The 24,313-nt window shown below is 43.4% G+C and overlaps 1 protein-coding gene across 2 annotated transcripts in view; it reads right to left on the bottom strand.

The window, feature by feature from the left end:
• Positions 1-708: 708 nt before the first annotated feature.
• Positions 709-24,313, bottom strand: part of atp9b (ATPase phospholipid transporting 9B) — a 31,099-nt gene continuing 7,494 nt past the window's right edge. For both annotated transcript variants that reach the window (XM_053446861.1, XM_053446862.1), the window contains exons 7-29: positions 24,128-24,179; positions 22,314-22,408; positions 20,987-21,067; positions 19,291-19,366; positions 17,587-17,663; positions 14,683-14,843; positions 14,112-14,254; positions 12,968-13,080; positions 11,231-11,491; positions 8,340-8,501; positions 7,921-8,013; positions 6,613-6,696; positions 6,348-6,518; positions 6,150-6,248; positions 5,941-6,030; positions 5,455-5,599; positions 5,074-5,138; positions 4,631-4,786; positions 4,348-4,412; positions 4,150-4,258; positions 4,004-4,061; positions 2,434-2,637; positions 709-1,702 (exon numbers count right to left, since the gene is read on the bottom strand). In XM_053446861.1, coding sequence (XP_053302836.1) covers positions 1,566-1,702; positions 2,434-2,637; positions 4,004-4,061; positions 4,150-4,258; positions 4,348-4,412; positions 4,631-4,786; positions 5,074-5,138; positions 5,455-5,599; positions 5,941-6,030; positions 6,150-6,248; positions 6,348-6,518; positions 6,613-6,696; positions 7,921-8,013; positions 8,340-8,501; positions 11,231-11,491; positions 12,968-13,080; positions 14,112-14,254; positions 14,683-14,843; positions 17,587-17,663; positions 19,291-19,366; positions 20,987-21,067; positions 22,314-22,408; positions 24,128-24,179 — 2,697 coding nt within the window. In that variant the 3' untranslated portion in view covers positions 709-1,565. The remainder of the gene's footprint in view (positions 1,703-2,433; positions 2,638-4,003; positions 4,062-4,149; positions 4,259-4,347; positions 4,413-4,630; positions 4,787-5,073; positions 5,139-5,454; positions 5,600-5,940; positions 6,031-6,149; positions 6,249-6,347; positions 6,519-6,612; positions 6,697-7,920; positions 8,014-8,339; positions 8,502-11,230; positions 11,492-12,967; positions 13,081-14,111; positions 14,255-14,682; positions 14,844-17,586; positions 17,664-19,290; positions 19,367-20,986; positions 21,068-22,313; positions 22,409-24,127; positions 24,180-24,313) is intronic.

Genomic DNA, 24,313 nt, shown 5'->3' with positions numbered 1-24,313 from the left:
AAACAGGAAGTGAAAACCATTTCAAAATCTGTAGCTTCATTTTCTTGAATTACCCTTTATTCATAACAATATTATAAATAACAGACACTGTTAGAAATGGCAGCGCGGGACATGACAACAACATACACACAACAACATGTCGACAAAAACACACAGAGCAGGAATGAACTAGTGGAATTTTTTCTTCGAAAAGTCTAAAGTCAAGTTGTATTAAAGTGAGCGACTCATTCTTTAATAACCACATCCACTTGTTGTCTTTTTGTCTCGAGCTACAGCCTCATGTTACAGAGACTATGATCCGCCTGAGTTCAACTCAAATAAAGATTCAGGGAAACAAAAGACAACCTGACTGAACTACAAACTGGTAACACGTCACATTTAAACTGTCTCCCAGCTGGTTTCTCCTGCTGGGCTTTAGAGAACATGGAGTGAATGATAAAACTCATTCCCCCCTGAATGTCAAAGTCACACAGACGCCCAGGAGGGGAGGGGGGGGGGGGGGCTCGTATTATCAATAAAGGCCTAAAAATATCCAGCCATCAGTGTTTCAGGCTCCTTCTTGTGACTTTAACTTGACCCTCAGGAGAAACACGTCAGAGAAGAGCAGCAGGTTTGTTGCTGAATCAGCAGATTGAAAACAAACATGGACCAAAAGTCTGATTGTTTTACACCCGATGATGTGAAATGTGGCTTCAAGCACGTTGACACAAAGCGAGGCACAGAGCGAGCGGCCGCGTGGTGGTGGGGGGGGGGGGGGGCGACAGACGACATCAAGGCTGGAATACGCAGACGACACAACGCTGAATGTTGCTTTGGAGTGTGCTGGTTGTGTTCTGCAGAGGAGAGAGCCCGACGAGTCTTAATGACAACAGCAGCAAAAGCACAGAGATCCCGGGGGGGGGGACCAACGCTCCTCGGTTTCTCTTAATGATCCTTTTTGGTCGGTGAAGCTTCAACGCAGCAGCGAGCTCTACATCGACAGCAGTGGTTATCAAAAGCTATTTACAGATACACAGGGAAACTCTCCGTCCCCTTATACAGCAACTGGACATTGTTCAAAGATGCAGGCAAACAACTGCAATCATAGTAAAAAATAATACTTAAAAAAATCGGAACTCCACGTTTATAAAAAGTCAAACATTCGTGGTAATGCAGCCGAAGTGTTTGGAGTGAGACTTGAAGCAGATTTTGATTTGAAATACTTTTAAAACAAAGGAAGGCAGGTTGACCCTCTTTGTCCAGAAGGGGTTGAGTGATTCAGGCCTTTTAAGTGATTCACACTCTTCTGTAGCAAAGCTCCTTCCTTCTGTCCTCTTTCATCATGTGCTCCAACTTTTCAAGTAGTTCCACGTCTCAGGTAAGAAAAGAAAATCCAAAAGAGCAAGTTCCAGTGGTTCCTCGACCGCCTCGGGTCACACGTCCCCCACTGAGGAGGTTTAAAAAAACAAAGTGCTGGAGATAGAAAGCTTGTGGAAGCACTGAACTACAACAGGAACACAGCTGGTCCCAGTTGATCCCAGCTGATCCCAGTCGGCCTCACGAGGAGAGTTTGATCCCAGTCGGCCTCACGAGGAGAGCTTGGAGTAGCTCGGCGGTGAGAACTTGCGCTTCAGGTACTTGATGATGTAGAGAGGAAGACAGCTGACCAGCGTGATGGCAGACACCTTCCACAGGAAAGGCCAAGTGGTGATGAAGGACAAGTCTGAGAGAGAGAGAGAGAGAGAGAGAGAGACACGATAGCTCAGTGACACATGTCAGGATTGAGGTTTCATCCCTGAAGCTGCTTTAGACTTGATTACAAGAGATAAAAAAAAAAAAAAATCACATGAGCAGTCAGGATGTGTTGAAGTTTGTGTGTTTTTATCACGGCACAAAAATGAGATGACACAACTAACACCAGACAACAAAGACGAGCAGTGCATGTGACTTTAAATACTAAAAAGAAAACTGTGATGACACATGAAATCAATCCACAACAGACAGATGGATTCAGGGGGTGAATTTTAATTTACAGGCTTGCGCACCTACCAAGAAAAGCTCCCAACGAGACCCTGCCTATGCCTGTTAGCAACGTACAGAAGCAAGAGAAGTGCAGCAGAAACAGTGAGTGACACATCAGCAGTGAACAGAGGCACACAGAGGGGGGGGGGGGGGTGAGGCTGAACTGCTGGACGACAACGAGGAGTCAGACATCATCACGTCACAGGTGACAGGAAGCTGGGGGAGACTGAGGCACCAGGAAGTGCTCAGTGCGTTTAATTCTGAACTTAACATATCAAAAAGGTTTTCCTTCCACCGAACAGGACGATCAGTCGGAAGTTAAATACCAGAATATTTCATACTTTCCGCTTCTTTTCTCTATCACGACACTAAAACAAATTTCTTTGGGTTTCGGATGGAGTACAATCACTTGCAGAAACACGCAGTACTCACCGAAGTACTCGTTGAGGAAGGCGAGGGACGCGAGGTAGCAGCCGAGACTGGAGAACTCGGCCACGACCATGAGCCAGTGCCACGTTCGGATGGTGAGCGCCACCATCAGCAGCTCCGTGAGGATGAGCGCCGTGAAGGAGATGGCGACCACGTGCACGAACTCCGACTCGAACAGCACCAGAGCGCCATACATGAGGATGCCACCTGAGGGCGCCAAAGGAAACACATTTAGACGGTGGAAATGTCTGATTTGGATCAATGTTCACAGGTCCTGTTCCAGTGTTTTCACTTTTTCCCCAGGATCTTTGTCCCGATGGCTTCGCACCAAACTGTTACCGAGGCCAAGGTCGTGTTTTCATCCATCTCTGTCTGTTTGTTTGTTTATTTGTCGGCAGGATTAAACAGAATTACTGAACCGATTTGGGCCGGAGGAAGAACCCGTAACATTTTGGTTTGGATCCAAGAAATGTTTATTATATTTCCTCAACGTTTCAAAATAAGGCCAATTTTGTTGATATTCAGGATATATATATGGATTGTGACATGTTTATGGCATTTAGATTTATGGGATTATACAACTTGATGCACTTGCACATTTATTTTTATTTATCAATCCCAGGAACTATAATTGTGGGGATTGTGCTGCTCTAGTTGTTTTTATCTGTTAACCCTAATGATTCAATAAAACCACATTTATATTCACTACATCCAGTTTTTTATTTGTAAATTACACACTCTTCTTAAAAAACATTTTATTATGACTTAAGTTTGGCTGGTTATCGTCCTCGTCCTTCACTCAAGTAACTTCTGAGAAATCTCACAAACTTCCTTTACACACTTTGGTCCAATCACTTCTACTCTGAACTCTTGAGTCGCTCTGTGTGACGGAGACACTGAGTGAAGGATTGTGTGTCTGGAGCTCAGCTCTGATATCATCTTCTATGAGAGTAGAAGCAGCTCAGTGGGTTTCAGTCTTTAATTGTCCAGCTGCTCACTCATCTCTTGGAGCCTTCTCTATCTTTGCAGCTTTTCATTTTAACATTAAACTACATAAATTGAGCCTAATGGCCGATAAGTGATCACATAATTACTCTCACACAGCTTCTCTACAGAGCATTCCAGCGAGTCAAACGCTGTAATAAATTAGGTTGAGATTGGGGCCCTAATATTTCCCTCCTGTGTCTGTTGTCCCCCCCCCCTCCCCCCCACAGACCTGGTATTGGCCTTTAATTAAAAACCTCGAGCTGTCAGGAAGTCACGCTCCAGCAGGAACATAGATCTTTCTCACACGCTGCATGGCTTAGCGATTACAGAAATATCGATTTACTGGACGGACAAAAGCCCGCATGTAAAAGTGGACGCTGGGTGGAAACCTAAGATACTGAGAAACGGACTCTCTGAGAGTTCTGAGAGGCCCGGGGACCCGCGGTATTAGACACAGGAGAAATGATGAAATGGTGGATGAGGAGTTTCTCTGACAGTTGGCCAAGTACAGAGTGGCTGTGCCTTAAGGACATGAGAGTCATGATGTAACCGTATTACAGTGTAATTCAGAGTTTGTGCACCTCACCCTGATAAACACTGATCAGAACCCAGATGAGGAAAGTCTTGAAGGACAACGAACGCCCCTGAAAGAGAGAAACACACACAACTGTAATTTTCACATTTTTCTGAAGAAGGAAATGAGGACAGAAGAGTTTGAGAAGGTTCTTTTACCTTAGTGAGGTCTTTGTAAAGCTCCGGGTAGAGCAGAGCCATCTCCGGCTTCACATCCTGGTCCAGAACCAGAGAGAACACTGGGAACATGGTGTAAATAGTGGCATACCTGCGGAGAGGGATCCTCATATATCAGGGGTTGTGTCACTGCGACAATACTGGACACAAGTTTAAGTGATTTTTGGAGAAGGCACCTACCCAACCATGAGGAAACCCTGGTACAAGGGCACGGAGGCAAAGAAGAACACTGAGGAGAAAACAGCCTGAGGACAGAAAACGTATAAATAATGTTGTAAAGTTTGTGGGTTTGTTCAAGTTTTCCATGTAGAAAAAATGTGTTTGGCGTCACCACACAGTAAAAAGTACAAAAAAGACACTTAATCAAGAACAGATATCAAGAACAAAACTTCAAACAAGTACGACTTAAGAAGTATAAGCGATAAATCAATAATATAACTTTGTGTGGTGAAGCTTCCTGTACCTGCATGGCGGAGATGATCATCCCTCTGTGCATCACAAACTGACCCAGTGCCGCAGAACGCTTGTAGCTGTTCCTGCCGTGAACCATGAGCAGGCGGCCGATGTGCTTGAACTGAGTGATGGAGAAGTCAGCGGCCAGAGACGCTTGTTTTCCTTCCTGTTGGAGAAACAACAAGTGGAGAGACATGGTGATTCTGACAGGTTGTAACAGCGCCACCTTCTAAAAACAACAGAATAAAAGGTGTAAATTGAGTTTTAAAGGAACAATGGACAGTTTGTGGCTTTTAAATACTGCTTTGTTTGTATTAAGGGGTTTATTATGTTTATTTAAAGCAGATCAAAGTTGCTCTGACGGGATCAGGTGACAGTTTCTAACCCAGGAAAACATCTGGGGTCACACTGAAAAGGCTCTCTGGTCACTGGTGTGTTTGGGGAAGCTGTTACCTTTCCTTCAATCCCAATCCCACAGTGTGCCGCCTGGATCATGCTCACATCATTTCCTCCGTCACCTGGTAGGAAACAGACAAATTTAACATTTTCAATGCATGTTTAATGGCTTCTCATACTGAGCTTTGACTGCCATCTTGTGGATGAAGAAGGTAATACAAGTAATACAAGATGTGCAGTACATGTTGTTTTATTATGTGTGTGTCTGTGCATGTGTGTTAAATACACAATCAGCTGGAATTAGAATGTGTTTTTAGCATCTTACTACACATTCGTTGATTCATTCAGCTGTCCAGTTGACTCTTTAACACAGAGTCTAATGATGTCCTCCCTTGTGGACTGAGCTGTGTCCACAGAGACATATTTCCCAGGTCTCACCTATGGCGCAGGTTCTGTTGGACGTGTGCTGCGCGAGGAGCCGGACGATCTGGGCCTTCTGGGTCGGGGAGCAGCGGCAGCAGACCACGGCTGGACACTGACACGCCAGCTCCACAAACTCATGCTCGTAGTAACTCAAACACACCTGCAGTGACACAACATACACTGTTTACATGAAGGAACAAGCTACTGATGCATCTGCATGGTTTCTTACTACAAATATTAAATCACTTGGACTTGTAAATCATATTCTGGGTCAATAGAAATTAAAAAAACAATCAGTTTCTCTTTAAACACAAACTTAAAACTCCTGTAAAAGAATATATTGTTTCTTAACTTGCTCCTAGAGGCTTTCATTGAACTCTGAATTATTAGTTTTGGCTGAGAAATGTTTTTCTATTCTCTCCTCGCCTATTTGGCTGCGTCCTCAGCATCATGTGTTGCACAGAGAGATGTGGCTGTGTGTGCGGTGTTGTGTTGTAGCACCTCCAAGGAGTCTCCAGAGATGACCAGAGCACAGTCATGTTTCCTTCTGAAGGCGTTGAGCTCCAGATGGGCCTCTCCTCTGCTCGAGATCTGCTCGAGGGCCACACAACACAATTAGCCACGAGAATATTTGACGGGTGTCCTCGTCTCCTGTATCTCCAGAAACCAGCACGAGGAAAAGAGGGAAAGAGAAAAGTAAAGCAGCGTACTGGTCTGAAGACGTGGATGTCTTGGCTCCTGGAGACCAGATGGGAGCTTTTGGCGATGCATGTGGCCGTCTCCAGCTTGTCCCCCGTCAACATCCAGATCTAAGCAGGAAACAACATCAGTATTCAGGACAGAAGAAGTGGCGTTCCCAGTCTTTCTCCATCATCATCATCATCATCATCATCATCTTCCTTGCTGACCTTGATGCCAGCGTTTCTGAGCAGCTCCAGCGTGGGCCTGACGTCGGCCTGCAGCTGGTCCTCCACACCCGTCAGACACAGAAGCTCCATCTCCCTCTCCAGACTCTCCACCACCGCTGCGACCTTCAGGCCTCGGTCGTGGAGGCTGAGCTTCGCCTGGTTATAGCGATTCTGCACAAAAGATAAAGTGGAGACACAACTAGTGCAAAAGAATGGGTCGGACAGTACAGAGAGAACAGGAAGTACATCAGGGTTCCTTCCATACCTCGAAGTCCTGATACTGCTCCTCAGACAGAGACTTCTTGGACACCACCAGCGTCCTCAGGCCTTCTCTGGCCATGTTCCCACACTGATGGAAACCAGAGGAGCGAGTTAGACGTTCAACTTCAAGCACTTTTGGAAACACTTAACTGAATCAGAGGATTTGGGTTATTTAAAATAAATGTTTTTGTGAGTTTAATTATGTCCCCCCCCCCCCCCCTTCCCCCCAAGACAAACTTAAATCAAATATAGGACAAATCATGTGTTCTATCAGAGCAGCTGCTGTATAAGTACACCATGTACAGTAAAGTCAATAGCAGCATATTGTTACCAACACCAAAAGAGATCAATATTGAATAACATAGCCCGTGGTGAGATTCAGAGGACACAGTAAAACAAAAGGATGGCGGTTTTATTTTTGATATGAAACACCGATGGGGCGAATCCGTCCTGTTGATTGGTTATTGACAAGCGGAGCCGGCTGATTTGACAGTGGGATATTACAGCCAACACACATCGTTAGCGCCATTGTTCCAGAATATGACAAACTGTAATTACCTCAACTTTATCTAGGTCACTAATTAAATCAAAAGCCGCCCCCGGTGCTAAATGACTCAATAATGCCAATATAATTATGAACATATGCGCACAAGACCTTCGACCACGAAACTGGTGCAGACTCGGCCGGTTGATCGCCTCGATGGATGTCCTCATTAAAAGAGGTTATTGAATCAAACATCAACTCCATGGACGTCCATTCACTGATTTATACGTTGTTATGATACGTTTTAATATTTTGTTATTTTGTTGACAGCTTCCTCTGCAGTGGCTCGTGTTATGTGAGAAAAATATTGATTCAAAATTATGAAGTGTAAGATTTGAATGAAACCAAACCCCCGTTTAGCAAATACATATTTCCACAATGGCCATTCCCGGTATTTACATTGTGTAATTATGTCGTAGTTCTTATTGTTCCACGTGATTCCTCCCGGGGTGATCGATGTGCTCGAGGGATTCCTGTTCCATTTCTAAATTAATTTTCATAATTTCCTGTTCTCTCCCCCCCCCACCCCTCTCGTAGCTGTGAAAAATCACTGCTCGTGCAAACCAAACACTTCCTGCTGTTGCTTCACATTAAAAGCATTCATCTGGAAAACAAACAATGGCGCCTTTTATTGTGAAGCTATTAAATGAGTTTGTTCTGCTGCGCTGCTTCTCCATCGTATTTCTGACAAACAACGACCAACAATGGACGTCCACAAATCCACAAGTCTTAAAAACAATCGGACTGGTTTCAAAGTGGAGCCTTTACCTCTTCTTCCAACCAGTCGTTATACTGGACGATGCTGGCCATGGCTACATCAGCTCCCTTCATGTAGAACGTGATGTCTCCTGTTGACTCCTCCTGAATCAAATCAGAAAAGACAATTTTACAACATTTCCTGTCCCATTGATTTAATGATTTCAACAGTTGCACATATTCGTCTGTGGCTTTTTTTGAAAGATAATTAATTCTGAGCCACTGGTAATGTGACTTAAAAAAGTTTTTTGTAGTTAAAATTATCTTCCACGGCTTCATGGTTCGATTAAGTAGAAATAAATCAACATTAAAACCAGTTAAAACCTTATTTAAAGGACAAAATGTTGGCAAATAAGGGGCCTGATCAAAATGGTCTCTATAAAGACCACACAGAAATCCACTCATAATAATATAATACATTCGGTCCACACCCTGAGGATGATGCCCATCCTTTTGCTCTCCGAGGTGAAGGGGAAGATCTGCAGGATGTAGAAGGAGAGGATCTGTCCTGACGGAGTCCTCAGCTGCAGCGAGGCCAGGTCTCTGTTGACCAGGGTCAGGCCGACGCTCTCCGTCCACCGGACCAGCGCCACCTGAAGAACAGAGACAGATACAAGAGGCTCACATGACTGGAGACGACCAGAAACTAGGACATGTTGACCCCAGGTTGGACATTTTTAATCAGTTTTCTATGAATGAGGGAAATAAGCTGCGGATTCGAGAGGAAATCTGGATCTGGTGGATTTAAATATGGTTTCATTCTGCCAGCAAGACAACTTGGATTCAATCAAGACCCAACAGCTTATACACATGTTTAGTAGTTTTAGAACAATGTCTAAATGCCATTTTAGTCACTATAGCCTTGTAACGAGAGAGATTAACTTTGTTGTGGTTTGGTTTTAGAAAATACAACCAAACATCGTCTAAAAAACAGTGTACTTCTTAATGAATGATGCAGAAATTAGTCTCCTCCATAAAAAAAAGGTTAATGAAACAGACAACATGTATAATGCAGTGATACAATAAACTGATTGAATCTGATTTCACGAGCTTCGTTATATCTCCAGAGCTGCGGCTCTCTCCTCATTCAGCTCCAGATAAAGTGTTTTTCTGTTTCTCTTTCCTCCTTCTCTCCTCAGCAGGAACTGCGGCCCCCAAGTGAGCGTTCAGCTGCACACGACTCAATCCTCAATGGGTTCATTTTCAATTTGCTCACTCAAAGGTTGTTATTATACTCTGACCTACAAATTGGAACTTCCTGGTAATACCCTATCATTTCTCCCGCTCCCCCTTTGAGCTCCATAAAGGGCTGCCTATATTTACTTAACACACATCTGCCTGTCATTATCCTGGTGGGTGTGCGTAGGTACGTAGGTACACACAAACACACACACTCACACACTCACACACAGCATGTGCTGAGGATCCTAAAACGAGCTCTTTCATCTACTTTATCAGCTCCACTGAAACTATTTAAAGCCTTGTCAACTTTGATACAAGCTGCACATGAATCACGTGTCACGGCCGTAATAGAAAAGACTGCTGCGGACGACTTTACGACAACGTCCGAGTGGCTTAAACAACACAATCAATCATTTCAACTGTGGTCACAGCGTCCTAGTGATCATGTAAATCACATCGGCAGCACTGCCTCGAAGAACAGCAGCTAGAGCTCGTCAAAATGGAGCCTTAACAGTTATAATAAAAAGCTACACACTCTATAATTGTAGTTTAACATCATTCTACAGCAGATTTTGAAGGGGTAACATTATACCTGGTACTATAATCTTTGTATTGCTTTTCTGCTTGAGGCTCAGGGATTGATGGTGACATATCTGGAACGGTTTATAGTCCAGAGGCACTTTTTGGTAACTACTAGAAAGTTAGTTCATTCCTCAACAGCCCCGTTATGAAACCACAATCAAATTCACTAGAAGCATATCTTTATTTGGATCTGAACCAAATTTCACACACTTATAAATATCAGTCGCCTAAATGTGCCTGATTTTTTCATCAAGATCCATGAATTAGTCCCTGGGAAATTGTTGAATATGTAAAATAAACAAACTAAATAGCAAAATCAAAAGAAATGAACGCAGCCGGTTCTGTCCAGTTGGATTTGATGAAGCACCCACTCATTAAACGCCACAGTGAAGCGCTCTTGTCTGATATTACGAGGGTCAAAGGTCACACTAGGACTCTGCTGTCGGATGACCCCTGACCTCAGCGGCCAGCCCACTTCATCTCCTTAACGACGGCTCATTACATTAGAGAGGCTGAGGAGAGAGAGCCAGGGCCAAAGCAAACGATCACCGACTGAGGCGCGATGTCCAAGATCTGATGCGGCAGTCGATTAGACCGAGGAGAGCGAGTGATGAGGAGGGAAATGAGAGGAGAGAGAAAGAACAAAGAATAAAGTGGAAGGGAAGAGGAGCGCTCCACCAACAGTCGCAGACCTCCACCTCTCATTGTCTCGGGGAGAAAATTAAATATTGATCAATCCGAGCAGTGGGAGACAACGGAGAGAGGAGAGATGGAGCCGGGCGAGCAGAGATATAAATAAATATATACATCAACCTCAGTCGGGCAAAATGAAAGAAAAGAAACACACAGATTTATCTTTCAACATCTTTTTATCTTTGGTTTTGACGGCTCCACTTGGCTGGAGTTTGACAAAAAGTCAGCAATTCCCAGCGGGGCTTCACGGTGCCTCACACGTAACGGGTGATAAACATGTCAACGCTCTATAGAACTGCGTGTGTATGAGCCGCTGGACTCTCCTTCAATATACATTTAACCAATCTTTAAAAAGAAAAACCCTTCCCTGATTAAAATCTATCCCCGTGTCCACAGCTTGAAATTATAAGCATTCTCCTTGGATTTCTTTATTGATTCTTTAGATCCATTAGAAACAGAAAGTCTCGGGGACCCTCAGTCATAAAATACTTTTTTGTGCTGAATTCTTCCCGTCAGCCGATGCAGTGAATTAACAAGAGGCAAACACGGACGATTAAATACGTCCACCTCCAAGAGGAATTCATGACCTCTGACATTGTGACCGTGAAATGAGCATAATGACAAACCAGGGTTATTTAGGATCAACAATAAAACGGCAAGACAGAGAGGAAGCGGCGGCGGAGTCTGCTCCTGATCAACCTCCATGTTTCTTCTTAAGATTTGATTTGAGGCAAAAGCTAAATCGTTGGTCAACATTTTACAGCCCACGCAAAAAAAACAATGGCAAAAAAAGAAGATCTTTGTCCACAAATTCTCAATAAAACATATGATGTATAAAAATCGGGTCTGTATCTCGTATACCTACCTCATCGGGGCTGGAGGCCTGGTAGGTGCGGTTATCATCACTGAAGTCCTGGTCGGCCTCGGCAGACTCGGGCTCTCCGTTCACGCTGGCGTGCGTCTCGTACACGGGCGTCACATTGTGGCACAGGGCGATGGCCTTCACGGCCTCGTGGACTCGACTGCTGACGCTCTTGCGGACCTTCGGGCCGGACTGCTGGGTCTTTCTCAAAGGAGTCGTGCCACTGGGGACACTGGTGCCACTGGTGGACGTCTGGGAAGTCACCTGAAATATCAAAAGAGAGTGAGCACTGGGTTCTCTAGGTATTGACCTACACCTTGATTTCATTACATCTTAACCCAAACTCTCTCCGATGCAGCGAGGGGAAGTTTTGAATCACCACCTTTATCGTGTCATATCTGGTTCGAGGGCCTTTTCTGTGTTCCGCTGTTTTGACATCAACCATCAATTTGACTGGGTGGTGATCAGCGAGCGGGCAGACTGCCCACTGTGCCGGCTGCATTTGACCGGGCGGGATGCGCTCTACTGGCGCATTTTATTTTGGCTTATGATTAACCTTCAGATCCTGCCAGGCAGAGAAGGAACGGCGATGTAGAACGCAGCGAGGACACAAGATGACAACCTTCACGCAGAGCGATTCATAGAGAGATCGTCGAGTTATTTCGGGAGAGAAATTTAGTTCATACCCATGAGAGGAAGGTAGAATTATACAAAAATAAGGTTTTACAGGGACAGGAGCTAAAAACATGCGTTTCAGACAGTGGCTGAAAAGAGGAGCTGCAGCACTATGAGGAAAGTGAACATTTCATCATCTTTAAATCTAATATAAATATCTAAATAAATCCTCAATATCCAACTTTTAATTTTGCATTTTAACCGTGACAGTTCAATACAGAAAAATCTGCGTATGTCTGTGCAGTATTAAAAGGGACTAGTCATTTTTAATATGCTGAGCTCACACATCAGGGCGTGAGGCAGATGGTTTCGCTGTCGACCAGCTGTTCCGGAGCCGGAATGAGAGCGAACAATATCATTCTGTCAAGACTCCAACCAGATCTGAGCCACCCAGTCAGGAGAACACTCACAGCGCAGGCAGCCGCTCGGGGGACGCTGCGTGATGAATGAACAATATGCTTCTTTTCCTGGAAAACTCATCCTTAGCTAAATATAAAAATTGATTTAACTGATCTACGGGGAGGGACGGGAACAAACAGGGGAAACAGGGGAGTGATGGATCATGCATGTTTTCATTTCAACAGCTTCGCTCCTGTACAGAATCCAGTTTTATGGGCTGGATGATCAACATATTGAATTATTAATGCAGATTTATTTAAGTTTGTTCTATTAAAAGATTGAAAAAATGCAATTTCACAGTTTTAATCCTGTGTCCCTGCAATCTTTATGCGATATACTTTGCCATGTGTCAAATTTATTCGAAAAAAAGGATATTAAAGTATTATTTTTTTAATCCATGTCCTTCCTTTTTCTTGTTTTAACTGTTAGATGACTCATGCTGCATTCAGGGGCGTTTAGTACAGTAGTTTAATTTTGTGTCTTGACAATAACGTTTAATTTCCTTCCCTGTGACTGTAAATTCTTTAGTTACCGCCTGGTGCTCAGGAACCTGATCCTTCATATTCATCAGTTAATTCACCCCGTGGAGGTGAAAGTGGTGGCAGGAGGGCTTGAACCCCAGAAAGCAGCCTGTCACTGGTTGTACTGGATCATGAGACAACTCACCGGTGCATATGACTGGACCATCAGGCTCTGTATCTCATCCATGGTGTCCGTGCCGTAGGAAACTGTTCCCAGGTGCAGCCGCTTGAAGATCATCTCATTCTGTGTCAGAGTTCCTGAGATCAGAAAAAACAATTTATCCTTTACAGACCAAAATCATAAAGTGAAGAAAAGAAAAGGCAGCACCTGTTTTCTACTATTGGAATATTTACAGCATAATGTTTCAAAAGTAAAGCCTCGGTAAAGTATTACTATCTCAGCTCCTCTTAAAAGACTTAATGACTAAAAATCTAAGTTTTGGATCACATGGATTCCCTAAATAAATAAATCTACTGTTTAATATTGATCACATCCGATTTGTTTAAAAAAATACTGCTACTACTTCATAGTAAAAGATAACAAAAATAATTATTTACACAGAAAGCCCAGCATTTGTCCCCAGAGGACTGGCCCCAATGCATCATGGGACCTGCAGGGGTGGTGTGACTGCCTTCTCAACTGACCTAATCTCATTACCAGTATGGACTGCGTGTCCCCTGTAATTAACAGACAAGACACAACATCGCATCCATAAAGGCTGAGTGAACGTTTAGACACTATGAAAAAACGAACACGTTGAAAATTAGGGCAATGGCTTTTGTTTAATGGATGCCAGTTGCCAGAATGTGTGCTGATAGAGCGTAAAGCAGATTAGAGGGCATCTAACTTCCAAAAACATCAGAGCCACGGGGTTAATCCAATTCTAATGGATTGATTGTTTGCTCTTCTTTCCATGTGCTCTAACTATCAACCTGGATGAATTGGCTTTATGGCTAATCTATTCCTACCTCAGATCAGTGAAGTAGGACAAAGACGCATGTCAGGGCCACCACAGGAGTTTATCACACTGACACACCGGCCAGCATTAGCGAGGAGCAGCCATTTGTTATTGGAGAACCAGGCCCTGATTGTGAAGTGATATTTAAAGAGGCCTAAATAGAACCTGGAGAATGAAGTCCTTTGTTTGTTTGTTTTTCCAGAATTATGCAATTAAATGTAAGATAATAATGTTTCTTTATTTAAAACTTTGCACAGAGTAACATGTTGTGAATGCTGATGGAGCATTGAAGTGGTTTTGTCACTTTCTTCACTGTGTTTGGACTCGTACCCGTCTTGTCCGTGAGCAGATAAACCACTCGGCCCAGTTCTTCAGGGATGGTGCTGGTCCTCACAACGGTGCCGGGGATGTTTTCGTCTTTCATGATCATCCAGCCGTAGGCCGACTTCCCCATGTCCAGATTCACACGCAAGCTGCGAACGAGGGGAGAGAAACAAACTGTAACACTGAACAGAAAACACATTTCTATGTTTTTTAAAAGCTATGTTGAGCGTTTAAGTCTGAAATCATGTTGTCATTAATGCAAACCAACTTGAACCTTTGCATTTTTCTTCTCTTTTATGTGTTTTATAGGAGGTAGGCCCCCCACAATAGCTCTTGAAATGGGCCCCCAGATGCTTAAGGCTGCCTCTGACAATATGTTCACATAAAAGAGCTCCTTGTACAATTTAATAGACTGAAAACAAAGAGAGACGACTTCTATTCCAAAGCTGGAATAGAAGATTTTCAAATGAATTTGTTGCATTTAATCATTTCCAATAAACTTACTGCTTAGCCTAACTTTTTGGTTTGTGTTCAAAGAAAAACCGAAGAAAATCCATCTCAAAGAAAGAAGAGTTACCTGATGGGGATGATGTAGGAGAAAAGCACTATGAAGCGGAAGAGGTTGCGGAACCAGGGACCCACAAAGCCCTGCAGTGCTATCATGACAATGGACAGAACCACCTGGGCCAGGAACAGGGCCTTGGTGAGGCGGTTCAGCTCCAGGTCCAGTAGGCCCACCTTTGGGGGCGAGAGGTCAGAGGTCACAGCAAGAAGACATTACAGAGTAAAAGTCCTACAAACTGTTTAGAGATTTAAATTTCATTCTTTAATCGTAAGTTATAAAATCTGTGGGAGGGCGTGTATTATAAGTGAGACACTCTGTAGCTCACAAACAACTGTGTATGTATAAAACCACTTCAACAATAAATAAACTTAAAAAATTAAGTCCAGACTTGAGATCAAGTGCAACCACTTAATTTCTTTTTTTGACAACTTTTTCTAGAGCCGTCTTTTTGTAACTTTCCCATCTGCTCCAAAAACCTTACCACATGCTACACAGGGAGAAAAACACAAAGCCAATGAAAGACATTCTTAGCTGCAGGCTTTTATCCTGCAAACTGTGTGTGCTCAGCATAAAGAAGTTTATTTGTTGCACTGTTGTGTGGAAAACTACAAACATGTCAGGCTGAAGTATTATTCCTGAAAGCAACAGACAGTCAAAGGGCCTCAGAAATAGAGAAAGTTCCCATATTGAGCTGTTCTCTGGAAGAAAAAAAAAAAAAGGGGGGGGTCAGAGTTGTCTTATTTTTTCGAGTGTATCTTCCAGCCAATGGAGCATGTGGGAAAAAGATGTCAAATAAAGAAGCGCCCTTCCCCTTTCTGGCAGCGCTCAGAGCAAAGCCCTGTACACAGAGGGCTTTCATCTGACGCACCACGCTTACAAAAACAGCAGAACATAACATCTCTCCTCCCTCAAATAAAAGGAACCTCGCTGAAAAGGAGGGGAGGGGGAAAAGCACATATAAAAAAGCAGCAAAATTCCTCCACTGCCTAAACCCCCACCAAGCCCATTCCCCTGAGGACTGGGAGAGCTGGGAGCCCAGTGTGACTGATTTATCAGTTGCTGTTAATGTCCCAGTAGCGGAGTGCGGAAAAAGGGAAGGGTGAGGAGAGGGAGAGGGTGGTATCTCCCCAACCCGGTGCCTCACTACATGGTTCATGGTTGAGCAATTGAGAAAAATAGGGGGTCTGGGTGGATTAAAACCAAGAAAAATTAAGACAGTGCATGCCTGAAAAGCAAGAGATCCCCTTCTGCTTGAACAATGGCTGGTCTAAATTTTCCAGGCTTTGCCCGGGATCAGATGAAGTCATTACTCATTCAGTCAAGGAGGTGGGGGGGGGGGGGACTCAATTACCTCAACCTAAAGATGCTATCAATGAATAAAAAGTGCATATTTTACTCCATTCATCTCCTGAAAGGAATGATTCAATCTGCCTGTGTGGCTGGTATTTTATCAAGTGTGTGAAATCTGATGAAGAATTGCAGTGAACATGAATAATCATGAGTTTAAACCTTAAAAGAATATCGGGCAACAGTCCGGCAGCAGTTTGTTGTTTAGAGCTTGTGACGCTGGCAAATGGAGGAAGTCAAGAAAATAAACTGAAATTGATTTTTGTGGTAAACAGCTTTAAGGTTCCACGTGTTTTATCCCCGAGTAGGACATTTTGAGAGAGAGAGACGTGAAGTGGAGCTGGGACTCGGATACACGCAAACAAAACAATCTTTATGAAGAGCAGCCGCTTGTCCAACGACACCGAGACAAAGAGTGAGTCCGTCCCGTGTCCTGTCACATTGATCAAGTGCAGGCATTGTCCTGGCCGGTGTCACAACAGATTATATGAGGCCAGAAACGTTCTCGGGACTTCAGCCGCACTGTATCGACTTTCTCCCGCAATCTCCAGTCTCCATATTGGCACTTCTGACATCATCTCCTTGAAATATTGAATTCCTCTCAGCTGGCGGGCTTACACAAAACAGAGGCCCCTGCGGTTCGACCGGCCACATCAGCGTTCCTTACAGAAGACGCTGGTGTCAAAACAGCGCTGCAGCAGGGAGGGCTGTGTGTTGTTGTGCCAGGAGGTGATGTAGGTGTTAACTTTGTGTGTTAAAGTCACACACTGCCTCAGAGATGCTTTAAAACCCGCTTGTTTTAACCGAGCTGTGTCTTTCCCAGGTAAAATCTTATATTCAGAGTGAAATTTTCATCAATCTCCTCAATCTGGAGGACAAAAACACTCGATGGGGATTCAGTGGGATTAACTTCCTGCTGCAAAATGTCATTTAAATCCTCGGTTAGTTAATTTGCCTTTTGGTTAATTAGCAACCGGCTCTGACCTTTAGCACTGACAGGTCCAACTTTATCTGGAAAGTCAAGGTTAGAAAAGCACCTTGCCACAGTGATTGATTAGTGATTAGAGGCGGGGGAACGAAGATGGCATGAGGGGAACTTGGAGCAGATGTTACTTTGTGTGTTCAATGACTCGCTGCAGCTTTGACAAAACATTTGTGTTCACGCTGGCCTCACCTCACAGGGCTTCAGTACTTTTACCATTTGTTAGAACTTTGAGTAACCCAGGTTTGTCTAGGATGTGTAAGTAATATGTCCCATTACAGTTGTTAAGGACTGTTATCCCCAAAATCGAGGAAAATCTTTCAAAGTACTGTCACCACAGGCTGGCAGGTAAAACTCTGGTCTCACTTGTTTTGGTTCTTTCTGCAATTTAATGATATTTTATAAACCAAACTATGGATTGGATGTGAAATAAAGCAGATAAACTAAAAATGAAAAAAACCATAGTATATAATCACAACACCCTCATAATGCCATTATTTCTTAAGACATCAGCCATTTAAAAACCTCTCAAACTTAAATCTTAGAACTTGCTGGTTTTCCCCCCCCGAGATCTTAGTTGTGTTCACCTTGTTCTTGGCGAAGGATGTGTTCAGAACGCTTCTGGTCTCTTTGCCGGTGTAGATCACCACCCCTATCACCGTGCCTGCCAAGAGGAGAGAGACAAAGAAAGTAATGCTGCTCATTAACTGAACCTCACCCGCCCCCCCACCGTCTCACACACACACACAGAGACACACAAACATACACGCACACACACTCATCTTGGTCAAGTAAGATGAACGGCATGAGAGGAAACACAATAAGGCTGAGCTGAGGCGGTTTTGTCTCATTGCCAATCAAGCCAACAGACAGGAGTTTAATACGTTTAGACTCTCGAGGCCTTCAGCCGCCCGATACTGAAGCTCATAAAACCTGATCAATATGCTTCCATCTTTATTTGCCAATTCATTACAGTGGCTTTATTACAAAGGATTAATGGATCATTAATATTAAATGAGCTTAATGGGAGAGCAAAGGTGCTAATAAACCTAAATACTAGCCCTGAAATCCCTGAACTGTAATAAATGGGAAGAAAGTAAAAAAATGTGCAGAAGACAGAAGAAAGTGAAGTGTGCACACAACGAGAGGAAGAGGAGAGCAACCAGTGGTTTGAGAGAAAGGTGATGAATTGCTCTAAGATATTAAGCGAGGTGACAAATGGTGAGTGGCTCAGCGTGCGGCCCGGGCTTCAATTTGAATATGCGAGCAACTAATTCCCTCATCACAGCTGGACTGGGGCCTGCAGGAGGGGGAACACAAGGCAATCTGGGCCGGTTCAAGTGCTCAGAACGGCACCGCAGAGGCAATGGAAGTGTCTGTCAAGGAGACGCTTGTGAGGAACAATGACATTCCCAAGCAGAGATGATGTAAGGCAGGCTTTTTGTGTCTCTCTCTGTGTGTGTGTGTTTCTGTGTGTGTGTCTGTGTGTGTCTTCTTCCGGTCAAGGTCAGGCCAGAGGAGAGAGCAGCACCGCAAATCAATGGCGTGGCCATCAGTGAGAGCGTCAGAAACACTCTCAACTGACACAACTGTTTCTGTGGGGGATCGCTTTGTGGAGGCGAGGCAGGATTACCTCCACTGTGGGTTTTCTCAGAGTTATTCAAACAAGCGCCGAGCGGAGTAAAACGCCTTCTAAGTTTCATGCCGTGCATCCTTTGTGCAAACTACGAGACCCCGGCTGCAGCCATCCTCATACGTCTGAGTCTTAGAACAGCGCTTGGGGACAAAGGTTAATAAGAGCTTTTGTCTGTCCTTAGTACAAAGCAGCCACAGAGTTTTGGAGCATTTTAAAACTAAAAAGTAATTTAAGAATCACTTAAATTATAAAACACAATGATTTGCATATAAGCGACTGGATTTGTTCCTATTTAAAAAAATGTAAAGTCTGAAAACACAACAAATTAAAATGTGTGTCAGTGTGTGACTGTGTGTTTCCATCTACGGCTGTGTTTATTGTGCGTGTGTGTGTCACTGGATGAGGGTGATATTCAACGAGGGCCCTGGTCTGGACTTGAATCAGGTTCATTGATACTTCTAGTAACTCCACTCCTCTTAATTAGCATTCACTCTTTTTTTGGTGAGGTGGTGGCACTGAGGGGTTGAACACAGTCAGTGATTCTGCCGTGGGATTGGAAACGTTCTAAAAGTGGCTTCAAGGCATCTTCTGATCAAAATGTAATATCTTATTTCAAGCTAAAAATGCACGTTTGATTTGACACATGTTCACTTACCAGATGCAACAACTGTACTCGCCCACAGAGTGTTTTCAATATTCAGACTCTCATGGACCTGAGGGTCGGCATCTTCCTACAACAACAAAACAAAAAACAAATAAAACTTGTGACCAGTTGATTTGACCTTTTCAGTAAAAAACACAGTTTTTAAGCTTTGTTTTAAACCTTATTTTTTACATGATAAACTCTCTGAAGCTAAAGAGTCACTGAACACGACCCAGCGGCAAAGGAGAGATAACCTCAACGAGGTGAATTTATTTCTGCAATTAGCCGACTGCTAATTGGTATTGCTCAGTGAAGCCCTCGAGCAGATAAGGAAAACAAAACCGAGACCAGCAGGTCATGAATTTTGCTTTTAGACTTAATAAGACAAGTGATGCGCTGAAGCAATAAATTCTCTTAAAAATACATTTGTAGCTGAATTCAACTTTGGTTTTCACTTTTTGACTTTATTAAACTTGTTGTCTTCAGCTGAGATGATTTTAAAGATTATTTTTTTACTTTCATAATAGAAAATAGAAAATGTAAAACCTACACAGTGGAATAACATCTTTTGCCATTTCCTTTAATGTTTTTTTGGCAAAAGTTTTAATACAAAATAAAAACTGTAGCTGAGAACAACTGAGTTGAGTCCAGCAGATTGGCTGGGATCTGCTGTGCCGTTAATCTTCACAAGCACCTGACACGGTTGTGCAGACTGTGGTGATACAGTAGTCCCTTTATCAATACGTTGACTAGATCTGGCATGGTGATAGAGGCTCCTTTTAAAAAACAGTATAGAGAGAGTGCATGTAGATGAGATTTCAGTGATGAATATGCCCCCGGAGAGCCTCCTGTTTCTCCCCCCCGGTTTCGCCCCTCTCACTTAAATAAAGACAAATGCTGAAAACGGCATGAGTCAGGAGTGCAGAGTCAAGGCTCCAGTTTCGGCTCGAATGGCTCTCCTGATATGATAATTATGATACCCAAGCACCCACATCCTGTCAGTCCACTCACACACGGGGGGGAAGAGACGCATGAAAAAAATAAATGGCAGTTGGCAGCACGCTTGACCGCTCTGACATTGGCATCATACGACGGTGTTCATAACTGCCGAGGGTCTCGACGGAGAGAGACCACAAGAAACAAAGCCACAATATCCGCCTTAAGGAAAGAAGAGGGAAAAAAAGAAAGAACCCCTCATAAATAGGTAAGTTCATTTGCTGCGGATCTGTGGGAACCCATTTTTTTTTCCCATCCTGCTCGGACTAAAAGCACACGCTATGCAAAGGAAGGCCGCGGAGGATGAATGAGCGGAGGAAGTGCTCGCTCACTAAGCCTGGTGTGTGGCCAAGAGTGAAGACGGGCCACAAAGCCTCCCTTTGTACCGGAGCTCTCCTCTCTGTGGGGGCTGCACTAATCTCCTATTAATAAAAAAAAGAAAGGAGAGTAAAAAAAAAAAAAAAAAATCACTGAGCAACAAGCAAGACGGGATGGATGGAGCTGGAGCCGCGAGAACCTGCCTGTGATGTAAGAGGCATGCCTGCTGGAGATAACAACGGGCCCACATGGACACACAGGCGCTCATTGTTGCCGCTTGTCAACATATTGCCGAGATACACATCTTCTACGTCAGCCCGGGTTCTATAGGAGAATCTGCATGTGTTTGAGATTTGTTTTACAGCTCATAAATACGTCAACGAGGCTACTGTACCCGTGTGAAGTTCCCCTCGAAGCTGTGGATGTCCAGCTGTGGCTTCTGGGCGTAGACGTAGGCGCTGATGGAGAAGAGGTCCTGAGACAAGGAGACGCGACAGAAACACAGGAGATTTAAGGCCCGACTATTGTAAAGACTCAAAGGCAAAGTCTTTAAGTTGTAAAACATGTAGCAGAGATTTAGGGTCTTTAAATGTAACTAAACTACACCAGTCAGCTACTAGTTCTGTTCGTCCTGCTTCTATTCATTCAGCTCAGGCCATTATTTGAAACCACTTTACATAAAGCTCAGCTAAGACCTTAGAATGAATGAATTTAGTAAATAAATAACATTTAATACTGTCTCAAATGTGGTTTGTCCAGTTATCACCAAGAAAAATGACAGAATAAAACCTAATAAGTGGAGTTGAGATGTTTTCTTCCCAAAAGATATAAATCTATATTAAAATAAAGGTCTTTAAGTTTTCATAAAGTCTGAGTTTGAGCAGGTCTATGTGCAGCCTTGTTTCATAATGAATCACTGGAATTATGATAAATAAAAGAGGAGAAATAACACAACAATTTTGAAGCTGTTTGAATTAATCTGCACCTCAAAAAACACGACACATTAACCCAGAACAAGTCTTCAGTCATATGTTCCTCTCAGTCATCGAGTAAACCAGTGAGACTGCCGCCTTTGACCCGTCGAGAACTCAACACCAGCCTTCTCACCCATAGTGGAACAAAATTGATTGTAAACATTAAATTATTCAGACAGGCAGTTGTGCCTCTGCAGTGACCGCTCAGCCCTGGGTCGTGCTCAGATAGTGTTCTCCTGCTGAGAGCCTGGGCCGAGCGGTTAAAGGAGGAGCAGTGGAGATAGTTTTACTGAAGCCCCCAGTGGAGAGTCATGTTGATCGAGCATCTTTACAGGCAAAGGCTCAGAGAGACGCTGAGGAAAACATGGCTGGAGAACTTAAACAACCACGAAATGGTCTCACAGTAAAGTGCTGCTGGGATTCAAACAAAGGTTTTTATTTAGTAGTGGAGAGTAGAGGCTCTTTCGCCGAGTGACTTGTTGAAACTTTAATTCTCTGATCACATTAAGTGGCGACAAAAAAAGAGAAGCTCCATCAACTCAACCTAAATCTTGAGTATCGCCTCCAGTTCAAAAGGAAGCTGCTGTCAGGTCCAGGCTGCTCCTGCTGTCTGTCATCGGTGATTAGGTTTCCATCACAGCTCAGACGTCTTCGTTTAATGAGCAATGCTTTTAGCGATCACACAACACTCGTTCCCGGTCAGTTTGTCTGTTACCAGAGATTCACTGCATTGTAATGGATCCATACCCCCACTGCAGGCAGTCGCTGTGTGCAGCCGACAGCGACTTTCAGTTTCCAGTCCGTCTCTCCGTCCAGCTGATCGGTTCGGATGAAACACGAACCTGAAGAAAAAAGGATTGGAAATGTTTAGATTGTTTTGTGTGTCATGGTTTGTGCTGCTCACTGGAATAAATGAATAAATTCTGATTCTTAAAAGGTGTATCCAAGAGAAGCATCTTTAGACACATGTCCCCTCCCTTAAATTAATGAATATGACCCTCTTTAAAACGTATTTCCAACACTTCAGGACAAAATAATCATGTCCTTGCATCGTTTATCTAATTGACCAAGACTTGCTAAAAGGATTTTTTATCACACTTTAAAATAAACAGTCTAAAGAGAGGCTGTGTAACTTCAAGCTCAATTCTGTGTGCAAATCAATTCAATGTGTTTAATATTTGCAGGAGGAACATTGTGTTATTTATTCTGTCAAAGATGAACTGCTTTTATCACCATTTAACACAAACAATTAATGATCGTGAATGATTTAGCAATTTTTGAAAACCCTGTAACAACTGGTATTTAGCAGGAGTTTGTGTGGCTGAATAGATTAGATATCATATTTTTAAAACCCCTTTGTGCCACACTGTATACTGATGTGTAAAAGTCACGTTAATGTAAAGAACTGACATACGTTTATGTGCATCACTGCCCGTGCGGCACATTAACACGGAGCCTGTTGCGGACGCCACGAGGTCCGATAAATGTTGAGCGGTGGTGACCTGCATTGATCTGAGGTAATATTACATATGAAGCTGATGGATGAGAGCAGCTATTTGACAGAGGGGGTAAAGGGCAGCTATAAACCATCCATGGAGGGTTAACAAGGATGGAAAACATTAACACAAGGAGGATGATTCATGCTCTCCTTCTGCTGCAGTGGCAGTTCAGCTACTCACATAACACTACTGCAGTGTGTGTGTGTGAAAGACAAAGTACACGAGACTGTGGCGGTGAGGGAGTGTTTATGTATGTTAGTGAGTGTGTTGGAGCCATAGAGACATCAACAACTCCCCATCAGGCTTATTGACACATCGAAGATTGATGGAAATGATGTCCTCAGAACATTTCCTCCCGATGCCCCTCAGAAACAAGCCAGGATCTCACACAGCTCATTGATTAATTGGAATTTGCATCATCAGTCACCCCGAACAATGCAAAATACATCATATGAATCACACGGGGCCTTGATCGGATGATGTCAAAGGACAGGACGTGTGGGGAAAAGTCACATTTCTCACGCAAACGATCTTGACACGGTGTTAAAGAGCCACAGGGCAAATAAAGTTCAGCGGTGCAGCGCTCGGTCCAACATGCAGCTTTACACGATTGCTCTACATGGAAGGTCGAGACCTCAACAATTATAAAGTGCTGTGAGATAATGTATATTATGATTTGGCCATATACAAATAAAATTGAATTACCATTTCATCTGACTTTAAACTGAAACTGTATATTTGATATGCTCAAGAGAGAAAGAGAACGTTCAGGGTGAGGAGTGGGAGTGAGAGAGGAAACATTTAACTGTGCGTTACTTTGTTTAATGGAAATTTTACCCCTTTGATTCAGTAATGTTTAATCTACTGAGACATTTCACTTCTGTATCCATGAGCACGGTTTACAAATCTGAGGGCTGGGAATTAAATACCAGGACTTGTGGGGTAAAGGGTATTTTTGCAGCCTACTAGCAGGATCATTATGAAAGGATGCTCCTGTAGATTTACATTTTCTTCCGTACCGTCCACCTCACTTTAAATTACAGAAACTCTTCGCCTTCTCACCGTTTTTCTCAGATGTTCTCATGAATATCATGTCTGCAGGAATCCTTTGGTTCTACAAAAAGACAGGAAAAGAAAAAAGGGTGTAAATGGCAGCGTGTTATCGAGCACTGTGGCAAAAGCCCTAAGAATCTCACTGAATAATTAAACAAGGTCAATACCTTGACCAGAGAGCGAAGGAGAATCAGT

The sequence above is a fragment of the Pleuronectes platessa genome, chromosome 18 (genome assembly GCF_947347685.1).
Source record: "Pleuronectes platessa chromosome 18, fPlePla1.1, whole genome shotgun sequence".
NCBI classification, from domain to species: Eukaryota; Metazoa; Chordata; class Actinopteri; order Pleuronectiformes; family Pleuronectidae; genus Pleuronectes; species Pleuronectes platessa.
This window is presented reverse-complemented; position numbering and strand designations above follow the sequence as displayed.